Source organism: Gopherus evgoodei, chromosome 1, assembly GCF_007399415.2.
Source record: "Gopherus evgoodei ecotype Sinaloan lineage chromosome 1, rGopEvg1_v1.p, whole genome shotgun sequence".
In the NCBI taxonomy this organism is placed as follows: domain Eukaryota; kingdom Metazoa; phylum Chordata; order Testudines; family Testudinidae; genus Gopherus; species Gopherus evgoodei.
In genome coordinates, this window is record NC_044322.1 from 282555353 (window position 1) to 282572283 (window position 16931).

At 43.7% G+C, this 16931-nt stretch overlaps 1 protein-coding gene across 8 annotated transcripts in view; it reads right to left on the bottom strand.

Annotated features, from left to right (window-relative positions):
* Nucleotides 1-11103: 11103 nt before the first annotated feature.
* Nucleotides 11104-16931, bottom strand: part of CRADD (CASP2 and RIPK1 domain containing adaptor with death domain) — a 141700-nt gene continuing 135872 nt past the window's right edge. For 7 of the 8 annotated variants that reach the window (XM_030548545.1, XM_030548546.1, XM_030548547.1 and 4 more), the window contains one exon: nucleotides 11104-11469. In XM_030548545.1, coding sequence (XP_030404405.1) covers nucleotides 11168-11469 — 302 coding nt within the window. In that variant the 3' untranslated portion in view covers nucleotides 11104-11167. The remainder of the gene's footprint in view (nucleotides 11470-16931) is intronic. The other variant, XR_003998477.1, reaches the window with a different exon arrangement.

Consider the following 16931-nt stretch of genomic DNA (forward strand, 5'->3'; position numbering starts at 1 on the left):
ACCAAGCAACTCCTGTTGACTTCAGTGGGAGCTGCTGGGTGCTCAGTACCTTTAAATATTAGGCCACTAATTTAGAAACTTAAATATAGCTCTAAAGCCCTAATTTTAAGCTAGTTTTTTTAAATCGTGGATGCGCACACTCCTTATACACAGAGCAGTAAGATGATCAGAGGACATATTGTTGATAAGTTTTCTGTGAAGGCCTGAAAAACAAACCACCAACAAAATCAGCCTGGTTTATTATCATTATAACTTTAGTGTCTGACTCACTGGATATATTTAAGTGATGAATCCCTGCAGTAAGATGCATTATACCAGACTTAATATCCTTCAGATAGCTGAAGAAGGTTGTATAATGGCCTTGTGTAACACTTATGTGTCCATGTTTTATGAAATGTGACCCTACTCGTATATCTAGTTAATATCCAAAGCATTAAATACTTTAGCAACTGTTGCTAGCGCTTTGTCGCATATTGTTTAGACATGTTTTGTAGTAGACTGAAAAGGTTTGTATTTGATAGAAAAGAATAAACTACATTTTAAAGACCTTTTGACTGTCAAAGAGAGCAAGCAGATAATCTTGCTCTGAATTTTAAAAGTACAATCATCTTAATATAAAACAATGCCCACGAAAGAAAGATTCTTAAAGACTAATGAAAGGGAGTTTTCCATTCAAAGGGATACTACTTTCAAGTCAAAGGTGGTCCTGAATGTCGGCTTTGTAAAAACAAGCTTTAACAAGACCTAAACCAATAGAGACGTTTCTATGAATGTAAAAAGAATGACAATGGACAATTTTTTTAAAACAACAACAAAATTTCTCTGCAGTATATGTCACCCCATCTTTGGAGCATTAAGTTAGGGCATGGGAAAGCTGAAGACAAAAATGATTAGAAAGTCATGATAAGCCAAAGAGAACCTGACTAATTCATTTTCAGTTGTCAAACCTGAGGAAAAAAAACAAACAGCATAAATAGTGACAAGCAAACAAGATTTTTTAAAAGTGTCTGTTTTCCTCTCCTAAGGGCCCTTTCTTTGAACAGCCAAAGCTCCTGTTGACTTCAGTGGTAGTACTGGGAATTCTAGGAATGCAGGATGTAACCTTCAAATGTTATCTGCAAAATAGGTGAGGAGATTTGTTTTAAAAACTGTATAGGAAAAGCCATACTGGATCAGACCATATAGTCCATTGTCCTCTCCAGTAATGGTTGACACCAGTTATTTCAAAGAATGGTCCAAGAAACTATGCAGTAGGTAGTTATGGGATAATCTGTCTACAGAGAAATTTTCTTCCTAACCCCTATGAGTTAGAAGTTGGCTAAAGCCCTGAAGCATGAGGGCTTCTGTCACCTGCAAACATTTTTTGTTTTAATCTTTACTTTGGAACTTAACTCTGGATGTTTTCATTATGGTTAACCCTACACGGTGACCTTTCAGTGCAGAATGTAAAACACAAAGTTTACCTGATTCAAAGAAGCTGTCTCAAGAGTCTATTAACAATGGCATAAAGTGGTGGGATATGTTACATTATTTTGCCACTTACAATCAACATGTAACTTGCACTGGTTTTGTATTCCTCGAGAATCAAATTCTGCCTGGTCTGGTGGATTCAGTTCCCTTTGAGACCAATGTATAATGTGGGTGTGTAACAGCGTGAGAAGGACTTTACCAAAAAAAAAATAAAAAAACTTCCATGCTCTTAGTAACTTCTTCTGCTGGATGCAGCAGGTATATGTTACCATCTTTTGCCACATACACTTACCATGTAACTAACACCACTGTTTATATCACTTCTGGATTTGGCCCAGAAATTCCTCCAGGAGTTGCATTTCCCCTCTCCAGGCTACATTTGGCTGAATTAGCCCATGATCACACAATCACATATACATAAGCCGCACTCAGATTGTTTTTAAATAGAACGTATACATTTATGTTGGAATTAAGCAGTTTGAAACAGCATTATATATATATATATATATATAAAACATCCAAAGCTCAAATTGATTTACATTGTTTATTTGGGACTTATTGGTAGAACTAAGCTTTAATACACCATAATAGGATACAATTAATTAAGATGTAAGTGAGATGTACAGGATCACGAATGGCTGAAGGTCAGGACTATATTATAGAAAACTAAAAATAAAATACCAGTAGATTGTTTCTGGGCCTGAATGAGCTCATTTTGCCAGACCATACTGTCAGGTACCAGGAGTGCAGAAAACCATGGCAAACTGGGCAGCTAGCAGACTGTTCAGATGGCCCTCTCCTCCCTAATTTACTTTATAGTTTTGAGAATTGGGGGTGCAGAAGAAAAAACCCTATCACCCAAAAGCTTTATGAAGACCTCTGACCTAGGTGAGATTGCTGAAATATATTGGGCAGAACCTGGGGGAGAAGGGTGTTCCGCATTGGCTCTAGAGATGAAACAGTCTGCTTGAGGGGTTGTGCATAAATTGATCTCAAAATTCTGGACCCAAACTCTGTTTACCTACCAGATCAGTCCTCTGTGATGTGTGTCCTTCCCTTGGAGTTAATCCACCTGGAAGGAGTTCTAATGTACTTCTGCCTTGAATCATCAGAAGATCTTGGTTTCATACAGCAGTTGATCTTTCTGATGTCCATGAATACTCCCCCTGGCAACTGATACATCTACCTGATAGGCAGGAATGCAGCAAATGCTTAGAGCTTTCTGCCAAAAGGAAGAAATGGTGCTAGCTGGCAAGGGAAGAGGAGGCTTATGCTCTAACCACCATTCTGGGGTAAAACCTGACCAATGGTACCAGAGAATGAGTCCCATAATTCCAGTAACACAGTGTCATAAACAGATAGTTAAGGGTTAATGTCTCATTTACCTGTAAAGGGTTAACAAGCTTAGTGAACCTGGCTGACACCTGACTAGAGGACCAATCGGGGACAAGATACTTTCAAATCTTGGTGGAGGGGAGTCTTTGTTTTGTGCTTTTTGGATTGTTTTTTTGTTCTCTCTGGGGATTAAGAGGAGCCAGACATGCAACCAGGTTTCTCCAGTCTTTCTGAAACAGTCTCTCATGTTCTAACTAGTAAGTACTAGACAGAAGGCGAATTAGTCTTTATATTTGTTTTCTTGATTTGCAAATGTGTATTTTGCTGGAAGGATATTTTACCTCTGTTTGCTGTAACTTATACTTAGGCTAGGAGGGAGGGAGTCTCTGGTCTATGTAAAGCTGATACCCTGTAAACATTTTTCCATCTTGATTTTACAGAGATAATTTTTACTTTTTCTTTCTTTAATTAAAAGCTTTTCTTTTTAAGAACCTGATTGATTTTGTCATTGTGTAAGACCCAAGGGGACTGCGTCTGAACTAACCAGGGATTGGTGGGGGGAAAGGAGAAGGGGGGAAAGTGAATTTCTCTCTGTTTTAAGATTCAAGGAGTTTGAATCACAGTAATCTCTCAGGGTAACCCAGGGAGGGGAAAGGAAGGGGAATGGTTTATTTCCCCTTGTTTTAAGACCCAAGGGGTTTGGGTCTTGGTCTTCCCAGGGAAGGTTTTGGGGGGACAAGGAGTGCACCAGACACTGAAATCTCTGGTTGGTGGCAGCGCTATCAGATCTAAACTAGGAATTAAGTTTAGAGGAGTACATGCAGGTACCCACTTTCTGGATGCTAAAGTTCAAAGTGGGAAAGAGACCCTGACACACAGGTACATGTGGCTGAGATAAAAGGAACTCCATGTTAGCTGCAGGAAAAATAGGAGACAGTATTGGTACAAAAGAAAGCAGTGGGAGTTCTTCCACACTGAGTGGGAAAGAAATAAAGTCTTCAGGAATCTTCTTTTCTCCTCTCCCAGAAGGTGATGGGAACCACTGCAAAGTTCTTCTTCATGGAAAAGGGCTGGCTTCTGGGAATGGGTTTGGCCAGACAACGAGGAGGGGTGTTCAGGCAACGGCAGCAGGAATTCTCTGGTTCTATTGAAGACCATGCTTCACCCCAGCCAGCAATGGCAGCCTCTGTCTCTTGGCACCAATAGTTCCCAGACTGCTTCTTGCCATCTCAGATTTGAGGTAGCTTGCCAGCTAGTGGCATCACACAGACGGTCATCATAGAATCATAGAAGATTAGGGTTGGCAGAGACCTCAGGAGGTCATCTAGTCCAACCCCCTGCTCAGAGCACGACCAACCCCAACTAAATCATCCCAGCCAGGCTTTGTCATCCTCCTAGGGTACACCCATGTGACAACACAGATTCAGGACCTCAGTTTTAAAGTCTCATCCAGAAGCATCCCATCCACTGAACTTCATGCAATTCCATTTAGCTATTGTGGTGGGAAAGAAAGATTAAAAGTTATTCTTGCTGACATTCAAACCTATGATGCAAGAGAACCTAGAGCAGGCCTGCACAATATATGGCCCGCGGGCAGCATGCGGCCTGCGGAGGCTCACTGTGTGGCCCACGGCGGGGAATCTAAAAGCCATGGCCGTGGCCAGGATTCAAAAGACTCTGAGTTGCCTGCAGCGGCGGGGGAGCCCAGAGCCCTTTAAATCCCAGCTGCAGCCGGGAATCAAAGGGCTCTGGGCTGCCCGCAGTGGCAGAGAACCCAGAGCTCTTTAAATCAACTCAGGGCTCCCAGCTGAAGAGATGGCTGGGAGCTGTCAGGGGCAAATTAAAGGGTCTGGGGCTCCAGTGACTGGGGGAACCCGGAGCTTTGCAGGTCTGGGGCAGGGATTAAAGGGCCCAGAGCGCCTGCCGCTGAGAGGAGCCCGAGCCCTTTAAATCTCAGCCGCGGTCAGGAATCAAAGGGTTCTGGGCTGCCCGTAGCAGCAGGGAGCCCAGAGCCCTTTTAATCCTAGCTGTGGCCGGGATTCAAAGGGCTCTCAGCTGCCTGCAGAGATTTCTGGCCGCGGATGAGATTTAAAGGGCTCAGGGCTCCCTGCCAGCACGGGCAGCCCAGAGCCTTTTGAATCCCGGCGGCGGCTGAGATTTAAAGGGCTCAGGGCTCCCCACGGCTGCAGGCAGCCTAGAGCCTTTTGAATCCCCGCCGCGGCTCCAGCGGATGGGCTGGGGCTGGGATTTAAAGGGCTCGGGCTCCTCTCAGCGGCAGGAGCTCTGGGCCCTTTAAATCCCTGCCCCAGCCCCGCAAAGCTCCGGGTTTCCCCAGCCTCCGGAGCCCCGGACCCTTTAATTTGCCCCTGATAGCTCCCAGCCACCTCTTCAGCTGGGAGCCCCGGATTGATTTAAAATCAAGTATCACCTCCTCACCCCCAACCTTCCTTTTTGGCCCACAGTGTTGTACCAATTATATTAGACCAATAAAAATCAGCAGGATCTTATTAAAGGGGACACACACACACACACTCACATTATAATACCTAATACCTATACACACACACATACACACATTCACACACACACACACACACATATTCATCAGGTGTTCTGCAACTGCTGCACAGTTACCAGTCCTGAAGATAGCTTAAGTTCATGGCTTGATTTTGCAGCTTGGGTTCGTAGCTTGTGGCAACTAACTGGCCAGGAAAGCTGGGCACAAGGCTGAGCTGGATCTCTGTTGGGCAGGCACCGATGTTCTTCCATGTTGGCAGCAGAATGTTACCCCGAGTCTGTCATCTCACCCTTCTTTTTTATAGGCTTTTAGTTTGGATTCAAAGTCTATAGGTCTTGCTGTGTCACGCTGCCTCTAGGTTTAGATTGATCACCCATCAATTGCAGGCGTGACTTTCAGCCTTGAACCTGGCTTTGATCTTCCTTCTGTTGTTCTGTTGTCCTTTTCTTTTTAGGGTGGATGCTTCTTACTTTGTTTAGGGCTGTTGTCTAGGTCTTTAGCCGTTGGAATTTGAACTTTATCTCATCAGGACAGGCTGGGGCTGGAGGTTGATTCCATCATTCATACATACCTCATTCACACATCTAAACTAAACTAATAAGATTACAGCAGGGTTTGCAAAAATGAAGGTTGGAGGAAGCTTTTACAAAATGAAGTGAATGTTTTAAAATGGGGTTTGAATTACAATATGGAACAGAAGTTACAGTATAGGCAAGTGTAGTGAATGGTGAACAGAAGTTACATTAATAAAGTGAACAATTGAAAACAATTTCATTTATCAGTTCTACATTGTCCCCCTTTTGACCCTTCAATCCAGGGGTATTGAATGGGTCACACTTTATGTAATTGTTTTAAGGCAGAACCAACATAACAGTTAGGGTTACTAATAGGACAATAAGGGGATGAAAAATTATATTTAGAACTGCTGACCAGGTGGGCTGCTTCTACAACACTTTGCCCCTTGATTTATGACCATTACAGTAGTTGTTGACATTGTAGGGCAAGGTGATCTGTTGCAAACAAACCAAATAATTATAACTAGGTGACTATAACTAAACCTATTACAATTGACTAAACACCAGATATAACCTACACATAAATGAAAACAATTATAGTTATATTAATTGGGAATACAATAAAACCATTACAATCATTGGGTACATTGACAAATAAAATGAGGACCAAGTTTGATGCTGCAATAGCCATTAAACAATAAAAGTTACTGAGTTCAGGACCTCCTTAAGCACATACAACAAATAAGATTTTGTAGGAGGACCACAGTTGTCATGCAAAGTTAAGCTGATTTGGACATAAACTAACATTTTGTTGCTAAAATGTTGCAGAATCCCCTATTTTTAACAGTTGTTCTCAAGAGGTTTCTGGGAACCTGAAAGATGGGGCCCTACAATTATGGGCCAAGGTTTTACAAGTTATGAGGGCCCAAGAACTACCCTTTAGGGCTTGGGGGAGTAGAACCAGAGTGCATAGAGGAAAGTGTGGAATTAACAATATAAGCAAATGTAACTAACAATACAAATGTATCAATAACAAACATTAACAACAAAATGACTATTAGATAACCTAACAAAAAATAAACTTGATGCAATGGGGACCAAAGTTTTTTGGACACAAGTGGTGATTGCTAAGTTGGATGGACTGGGGGGAAGTAGAGAGAGGAAAAGACATTTGTCCTGTCCAGTGTAGTATTTCTTTTTCTTTTCTGGACCCAGTGCTAGCACAGGACACCACTAGAGACGGACACAGAACATGCAACACAGAACACTGAACACACACCACTAGAGACAGACACAGAACTTGCAACACAGAACACTGAACACACACCACTAGAGAGAGACACAGAACTTGCAACACAGAACACTGAACACAGACTTTGTCGCGACACTATAACCATGGTATTTTATAACTCTTCAGCTGGTACCAGCTCTTCTGATGTTCTGGTTCAGAGCCTGAAAAATAGAAGCCTAGAAACAAATTAGCACAGTGCTCCCACATGGCAGACCCTGCTCAGTCTTTGCCACAGTGTGTTTGGTACTTGGGGCTGCACAAATGCTAATTAGGTGGTTCATTTCTTTGTGACTTTAAATATTTTATTTTAAAATCCCCAGCCACTTTGCCATGGCCTGGAGGTTTGAGGCAGAAGCAGGCACTGTTGTTACTGTTGCAATGGCATTTTGGCCCTGGGAGGAGGAATCTACCCAAATATCTCCCTTCCCACTCTCCAGAGGGGTCCCAAAAGTCTGCCCCTTCTGGGGTCTCAAATGTTCCTTTTTTTTTTCTTTTTTCTTTTAGTTGGAATAGTTTCTCTTTTAGAGATTTTTTTTTTCTTTTTACAGGCTGTTAGGTGGAGGTAGCTGTCATTACAAGCCTCCCACAGCAGCCAGATCCCTGCAGCGTCTCTGAGACCCTCTTGTTGCATTTGGGGGTTTACATATGAGGATATATTGGGCCAACCTATCCTCTAGATCCGAAATGGTGCAGATATCTGCAAGGGCTTGTTCAGTCTAAGGACTGTGCCCATATCTCTGAAGGATTTGTTTAGAAGGCATTATCTCTTTAATAAAAGGTGAGGTAGAAGCTACTTTTGACTCCATTCCTCCCTCTGAGACTGTTTTCCCTTGCCTTTGCTTAAACATTTTTAATTTTGTTCAGCAAGCAGCACTGCCGGCCCCTGGGACCCTCTTGCTGCCCCTGATTTTTCTTTCTTTCTTTCTGCTACCTCTTCGGAGGCCAGCAGGTTTTGTTAACAATTTTATGTTTTCTGCTACCTACGCGGAGACCAGCAGGTTTTGTTAACAATTTTAAGTTTTCTGCTACCTACGCGGAAGCCAGCAGGTTTTGTTAACAATTTTATGTTTTCTGCTACCTACGCGGAGGCCAGCAGGTTTTGTTAACAATTTTATGTTTTCTGCTACCTACGCAGAGGCCAGCAGGTTTTGTTAACAATTTTAAGAGCTCTTTATTTTCCTGCTACCCACACGGGGGCCAGCAGGTTTTGGTTAACCAAGAATAGAACCGTGCTCTGTAGAGCCGGTTGTGTGCACACAGATTGGTTTACAATAAGTGAGGCAAAAATACCAATAATCCCCCTTTCGCTATTCTCCACCAAAATGTTGTACCAATTATATTAGACCAATAAAAATCAGCAGGATCTTATTAAAGGGGACAAGGCAAAGATTTATTATTATAACAATTTATGACTAATAACTAATATCTTAATTCTTATACACACACATTATACCTATTACCTATACACACACACACTCACATTATAATACCTAATACCTATACACACACACACACACACACACACACATACACACACACACACACACACATTCATCAGGTGTTCTGCAGCTGCTGCATAGTTACCAGTCCTGAAGATAGCTTAAGTTCATGGCTTGATTTTGCAGCTTGGGTTCGTAGCTTGTGGCAGCTAACTGGCCAGAAAAGCTGGGCACAAGGCTGAGCTGGATCTCTGTTGGGCAGGCACCGATGTTCTTCCATGTTGGCAGCAGAATGTTACCCCGAGTCTGTCATCTCACCCTTCTTTTTTATAGGCTTTTAGTTTGGATTCAAAGTCTATAGGTCTTGCTGTGTCACGCTGCCTCTAGGTTTAGATTGATCACCCATCAATTGCAGGCGTGACTTTCAGCCTTGAACCTGGCTTTGATCTTCCTTCTGTTGTTCTGTTGTCCTTTTCTTTTTAGGGTGGATGCTTCTTACTTTGTTTAGGGCTGTTGTCTAGGTCTTCAGCCGTTGGAATTTGAACTTTATCTCATCAGGACAGGCTGGGGCTGGAGGTTGATTCCATCATTCATACATACCTCATTCACACATCTAAACTAAACTAATAAGATTACAGCAGGGTTTGCAAAAATGAAGGTTGGAGGAAGCTTTTACAAAATGAAGTGAGTGTTTTAAAATGGGGTTTGAATTACAATATGGAACAGAAGTTACAGTATAGGCAAGTGTAGTGAATGGTGAACAGAAGTTACATTAATAAAGTGAACAATCGAAAACAATTTCATTTATCAGTTCTACAACAGTTGATTTGGTGGGGCTGCGCTGGGGAAGGAGGGTTTGTTTTTGCAGGGCTGGGCGGTGCTGGGGCCAGGTGTTTCCGTGGGGTTTCGGCCCTCAGCTGTTTTCTTTGGAGTAATGTGGCCCTTGCCCCTTTACGAGTTGTGCAGGCCTGATCTAGAGACTGCAAACCTGCTGCTTAGACCATTAAACCACCCCTCTGGCTGGGCTTATTGTAAAATTAGAGAGGCCATTTTGGTAGGCCGTTTCCCCTCTGGCTTTGAGAACAGCTAGCTAAGAGTAAAATTGCACTTGAGAGGCAGGCTCATCTGGACCCTAGAACATAAGAACTGCAAAGATTCTAGGGATACAAGATCATATCCTTGTTTATTAGTCATAGAAGAGAGAAACCATCGTCCGCTACCAGGCACTTCACTGCCATGTCCACAGAACTTTCCTTCACTAGATTCTGCCTATCCTCTTTCTTATTTTATAGCTTGAAAAGGATCCCCAGCTGTCCTGCTCTTCAAGAGATACATGCTATCACAGCATCCTGCTCCTTGCCATAACTACTTAGAGCAGGGGTGGGCAAAATTCTTGGCCCGAGGGCCACATCTGAGTAGAGAAATTGTATGGTGGGCCATGACTGCTAATGAAATTGGGGTTGGGGTGTGGGAGGAGGTGAGGTTCTGGTTGGGGGTGGGGCTCCATGGTGGGGACAGAAATGAAGAGAGTTCAGGAGGCGGGAGAGGTTTCTGGCCTGGGGTAGGGGGGCTGGGATGCGGGGGCGGGGGGGTGAGGGCTCCAGCTGGGGGTGCATGCTCTGGGGTGGGGCACGGGATGATGAGTTTGGGGTGCAGGAGGGTGCTCTGGGCTGGGATTGATAGGTTCAGAGGGTGGGAGGGGGATCAAGGCTGGGGTAAGTGGTTGGGGCTCGGGGGGAGACTCAGGAGTGCAGGCTCCAGACAGCGCTTACCTCAAGCGGCTCCCTGAAGCAGCAGCATGTCCCCCCTCTGACTCCTATGCAAAGGCACAACCAGGCAGTTCTGCTGCGCGCTGTCTGGTCCGCAGGTGTTGCCCCTGCAGCTCCCATTGGCTGCAGTTCCCGGCCAATGAGAACTGCGGGGGTGATGTTTGGTGCAGGGGCAGCGTGCGGAGCAGAGCCCCCGGCTCCCCTACGTGTAGGAGCCAGAGAGAGGCCATTCTGCTGCTTCTGGGAGCCGCACAGAGTGGCCCCCGCCCCTGCTCCAAGCTGGAGCGCTGGAGCGGGACAAGTCTTAGACCCCACTCCCCAGCGGGAGCTCGAGAGCCGGAATAAAATGGCTGGCAGGCCGGATCAGGCCGTAGTTTGCCCACCCCTGCCTTAAAGTATTCTTAAATAATACAATGACAATGGACAAAGTCCTAAGGGAGACACTGTGCCCAACAACCTCCCATTACTATTAGCTCAGCACCTCTCAGGATGTGGTTCACTGCTTGCAAAGACTCTAGCAAACTTTAAGCGTCAACGCCTTCTTAACTACATAACATTGGAAGAAGTATAAAAGTGAACAAAAAGAGCAATAATTTCTTAAAGCCTGTTAAAAAATAATCTGGCATACATGTAATAAGAAGAGACGTCAAAACCTCCCACAGAGAACTGAAAGCTACAAGGAAGCACAGAGTAATAAAATTACCAAGCTGCTTGTCTGCCATTTCCTCGATTTCTAATTAAGAGACATCAGAACACTGATACGTGATTCAGTGAATCCAGAGTATTTTATTTAGCAAAAAACTCAAGAGCCACCAATCAATAACAAGACTTCACTCAAGCATATGCTGGATCACAGAAGGATCCACTTCTCCGGCCATCAGACTGGTGTGCAGACTTTGGATTGTGGCTTTGATTCCAAAACGCTGTCTCCAAAGGACAAATGCAGCCACAATCTGTGACTGCACATTGTGAGGGTGATTGACTTTACATCTATAGATGTCATTCTGTGACAAACCCAGGTACAGTACAATATGCTCCCACTCAGGCCCCAGACTCCTGGCAAGTTTGTTAATCTGCTGATCTGTTGGGGGGTTCTTCAAAATGTCTGGTGGAATTCCAGTTAACCTGTCATCTGGAAAAAAGAAAAAAAGCAAACATACATCACCAGGCAATATTTTGGGCAAAAAAATGGGCAAGGTTAATACAGTCCGAAGCTTCAACAAAAGGATTAAGCTTTATGGTTAAAGACTGAAATAATTTAGGGAACAAAACATATCTAAAACAGAAGGATTCATTATAAAAAAAAAAAGTGATAAACAAACTTTGTTATAGGACTCTGAGATTTAGGAAAATAAAAAACCTAGACATTGTGATACTACTCAGGGTATGTCTGCAGAGCCTGTGGAACCAAGCCTCCCAGCCTGTGCTGACAGACTTGGGCTAGCAGAGCTCACACTAGCATAGGTGCTGGAACTAGGGGTGCTGCCACACCCCCGGCTTGAAGTGGTTTCCATCATATACAGCATTTACAGTGTGGATCAATGGCTCTGTGCCTCCACTATACAAATTGTTCCAGCACATTAGCACTCCAAAAAGAGCTGTGTAGACAGCACTTTGAAATTGTGGCTTGGGTTGGAGCTCTGGCTCTGAAGCCCCCTCCGTCCCCTTCCTAGGCTTCAGAGCCTGAGCAGCAACTTCAGTGCTTACATAACTAGTTTCAAAGTGCTAGCCCGAGTCCTGCTAGCCCGAGTCTGTCCGCCCGGGCTGGGAGGCTTGCTGTCACAGGCTGGGTAGACATACTCTTAAGAGGCCAAGATTTTCAAAACTGACTGGTGATATTGGGTGCCTAACTTGAGATCCCCGAGCAGAGGGTGAGTGTTCAGCACTTCATGAAAAGCAGGCCCCTCTAAGGTATCAAGCTGGGCACTCAAAATCACCAGTCACTTTCGAAAAATTTGGCCAGATTTTATGTCCTAGTTGCTAAGGACAGAAGGGACCATTATAGTCTCACTTCCTGCATAAACACAGGCCATAGAATTTCAGCCCATAATTGCGTCAAGCCCATAATTCCTGGTTTAACTATAGTATATCTTTGAGAAAAATATCCAACCTTAAAGACTTCAACGGATGAAGAATCCACCACATTCCTAGATAACTTGTTTGAATGGTTAATTAACCTCACTGTTAAAAATTTGTGCTTTACTTTTAGTCTAAATTTGTCTAGCCTCAGCTTCCAGCCATTGGATCTTGTTATGCGTTTGTCTGTTATATGAAAGAGCCATCTATTATCAGAAATATTCTCCCCAGGGAGTTACTTATAGATCATGATCATCCCTTAACCATCCTCTTTTAAGTTAGATACATTGAGCTTCTTTTGTCTGCCTATCAGGCATGCTCAAATCATTCTTGCAGCTCATTTCTGATCTCTTTCCAATTTGTCAATGTCCTTTTTGAAGCGTGGCCATGATGAGTAGACACGGTATTGCAGTAATGGTCTCACTAAGGCTATATACCATGGTAGAAAAATCTCCATACCACTTCTTATTCCCCTACTTATATGCCCAATGATCACATTGTACTGTGAGCTCATGTTCAGCTGGCGATCTTCAAGTACTCCTAAATCTTTTATGTGTTGCTGCTTACCAAAATATAATCCCCCATTCTATGAGTCTGATCTACACTCAGTGTGACCTAACATTCATGCATATAATTGTATTAAAATATATGTACTTCAAACAAGCCTAGCTTACCATGCAATCAAACTTGCTCTGTAGAACTGACCTGTCCTTATCATTAGTTGCAATTTCACCAGTTTTTGTCATCTGCAAACTTTGCCAGCAATGATTTTATAGTTCCTTCCCAAACACTAATAGAGATATGGAATAACAGTGGGCCATTAAAAGATTCCTGTGGGATCCTAAAAGAAGTATTCCCAGTGGACAGTGATCCCCCATTTACAGGGTTTTTTTTTTTGTTTTCTTTAGCAGTTAGTCCAGGGATTCTCAAACTGGGAGTCAGGACCCCTAAGGGGTCATGAGGTATTACAAGGGGGCAGGGCCAGCTCCAGGTTTTCTGCCGCCCCAGGCGGCAAAAAAATAAAATAAAATAAAAATAAAAAAAGCTGCAGCAGCGTGATCGCACTGCTCCACTCTTTGGCGGCAAGTCCTTTGCTCCCAGAGGGACTGATGGACCCACCGCCAAATTACCACTGAAGACCCGGACGTGCCACCCCAATAGCAGCCGGAATGCCGCCCCTTGATATTGACCGCCCCAAGAACCTGCTTCTTTAGCTGGTGCCTGGAGCCGGCCCTGCATGGGGGGTCATGAGCTGTCAACCTCTTCCCCAAACCCCACTTTGCCTCCAGCATTTATAATGGTGTTAAATATATAAAAAAAAAGTGTTTTTGATTTATAAGAAGGGGTCACACTCAGAGGCTAGCTATGTGAAAGGGGTCAGCAGTACAAAAGTTTGAGAACCACTGAGTTAGCCAGTTTTTAATCAATTTCACCAAATTGCCCCAGTCTCTTCCCCACTCCTGCCAGCACAATCCCAACCTGCAACGCCCTATCTCACCCAGCTGTTTGGCCTCTCCTTATTCACAATCTCCTTCCCATTACAAATTATTTCCCATAATCCCTCTTCCCCGACCCAGAACCATTCATCTGGCCTTCCTCAGACCTCTTTCATGGGATTACTTCCTGTCACATGGTCCCAAAACAATTCTTTTGACTGAATTTTGTCCAAGCTCCTCAGTGCTTCCCACAAAATCCAGAAATGTATTGCTCACCTCAAAAAATTTCAATGCTCTGAAAAATTTTATTACCAGAGTCACAGACTACAGTACCAATGCAGTCCATCCACCAATACAGCTACCCAAGGAAATGCATAGGCTACCATAGTTAACAGTGTTTAAAATGTTAAAGGAATGGAACATAAAACCTCCTGTAAACCTGAGGGGCCTTCTTGAGTATTCCTTATTGTAATTTCAAAGGAACTGAACAGGGTATTTTAGATCTCAATGTGCTGTTCAGAGACACAGACTTTTGCCTGTAAAGTCACAGCTGATACTAGTTACGTTGAAAATGATGCAACTGGAAAGAAGGTATTGCAAACATATCTATGAAACCTAGTCATCCTTAGATACTAACCGTCCCTTGAGATTACATCCTGATGCTACAGGCCAATGAATTTTGTCCTCTACATTTGTTGCCTGGGGGATTGCATCAAAATGGAAGATAAATACCCTCCAAGAGAAGGCTAATTATAGCCTACTGATCTCAATGATGAATAAGCAGCCTACAGAAGAGCCGTTTTGTGAAATCGAATTCATAGCTCCAGTATCATGCTCACAGTCTCCATCCATGTAACACAGGAACAACAGTGAAAATGCAGCACTCCCTTTGCATCATGAAAAATTTCTTGTAAAATATTTTTTGCATAAAATATTTGCAGATCATTTGGGTCATTCAAGACTGATGTACACTATCAAGAGCTGTTTTGAATAAAAGAAATAGTTACTGTCTAAAAAATATTTTAGGCTGCTTTCATCTTTATGTCTCTAGACCATTAGAAGAGCCCTGGGGGGTTGGATGGCTAACAGAGGACTAATAATGGGCTCCTCTGCCTTCCTTAGGTCACCAGTACAAACCTAGCCCAAGTCAGGACTAGCTGAACAGTATGACCCCCAAAGGGCCATTTGGTGGCTTATGGGAAATGAATTGGTGGTCCCAGTCCAGATCACAGTGAACGTAATTTCAAATCAGTTTGCAAAAGTGGATTACTTTGGGCCTGATCCACTGAAGTTAATCAATGTCTTTCAACTGACTTCAGTAAGCTTTGAATCATGCCTTTTGTTGGCAAAGGGATCAAGGATGAAATGAGTAAGAAGACGACTGAACTACCCTCTCATCAGTAGAGGGGGTCTCTCCAGAAAAGGGTTGAGACAACACTGGTGGGGCTGCCTGTACTGCCGCTTACCAGCTCTGCAGGTAATCAGAGGGCTTCTGTCTCCATAATTGTAAATCTGAACCCTCCATGAACAAATATTTAACTAAAACTAAAATTAAAAAGATATGGCACAGTATAACTATGGTTATATTGTACTCTGGCTGATAATATCTCGTGGTAATACAGCTATTATTATGCTTAGCTACTAAATATAAAACGACTGCTCCCCTCCCCCTAAAGAACTGTTATCTGCCAACTCTTTGCTCTCATACCGAGAACTGATCTTTGCTCTCATACTGAACTGTTCATATTTTCTCGGCACTAGCAATAAGATGATTTTATGCTGAGAATATTGAAATGTGATTATGCAGGGAGGATTACAGACAAGCCTGGCTGTAAAGGGCTGCAAGGAATTTGGGTGAGCAGTGCTCTAAGACACCAGAATAGCTTAGTAATTAAGTCTAAGCTTTAGGATGAGCATTATGATTTTGTTTTATATGTAACCATTTCTTTCCACTACTTCTACTTGCTACTACCTCAGTCTCTGTACTTTGTTAAATAAACTTATACTTATTTTCATTATAAATAGGGCCCTACCAAATTCTCAGTCCATTTTGGTCAATTTCACAGACATAGGATTTTTAAAATCGTAAGTTTCATGATTTCAGCTATTTAAATCTGAAATTTCACGGTGTTATAATTGATGGGGTCCTGACCCATAAAGGAGTTGGGGAGGGGGTCCACAAGGTTACTCTAGGGGGAGTTGCAGTACTGCTACCTTTACTTCTGTGCTGCTCCTGGCAGAGTAGCTGCTAGCAACAGCACAGAAGTAAGGATGGCATGGTATGGTATTGCCACCCTTACTTGTGCACTACTGCCTGCAGAGCTGGGCCCTCAGTCAGCCACCCTCTGGCTGCCCAGCTCTGAAGGCAGCAGTGCAGAAGTAAGGGTGGCATGGTATGGTATTGCCACCCTGACTTCTGTGCTGATGCTGGCAGGGTGCTGCCTTCAGAGCTGTGCACCTGGTCAACAGTCACTGCTATCCAGCCGCCCAGATCTGACGGCAGCACAGAAGTAAGGGTTGCAATACCGTGACCCCCATAAAATAACCTTGCGACCCCCCCTGAAACTCCCTTTTGAGTCAGGACCCTCAATTTGAGAAACGCTGGTCTCCCCCGTGAAATCTGGTCTTTTGTGTGCTTTTACCCTATACTATACAGATTTCAAGGGGGAGGGTGGGAAGCCCAGATTTCACAGCCAGTGATGTGTTTTTCATGGCCATGAATGTGGTAGGTCCCTAATTATAAACATAGCTAATTGCTTTGCATTAAGCAAAGCAGTGATCCAAGGTAAATCTGGGGAGCTGGTATGTACTGTTTCTCTGGAAACAGTGAATCTGTGTATACTGCAAGTGTCCAGTGGACGCGGGGCTGGACACCCCAGGGAGATTGGAAGGCTCAAGGTTTGGCGAATGACTATTGCTACTTCTGCAGAGTAGCAGTGAGGCCTGCAAAGACTAAAGGGAAGTGTTTGAGTTGATGGTGGTGTTGGAAAGCTGAACCACACCAAGCACAGACAAGGCTTCCTCATGCTAAGAGCAGATGCGGTAGTGAGATGCCCGGCAACTCATACCCCTGGGAAGAATC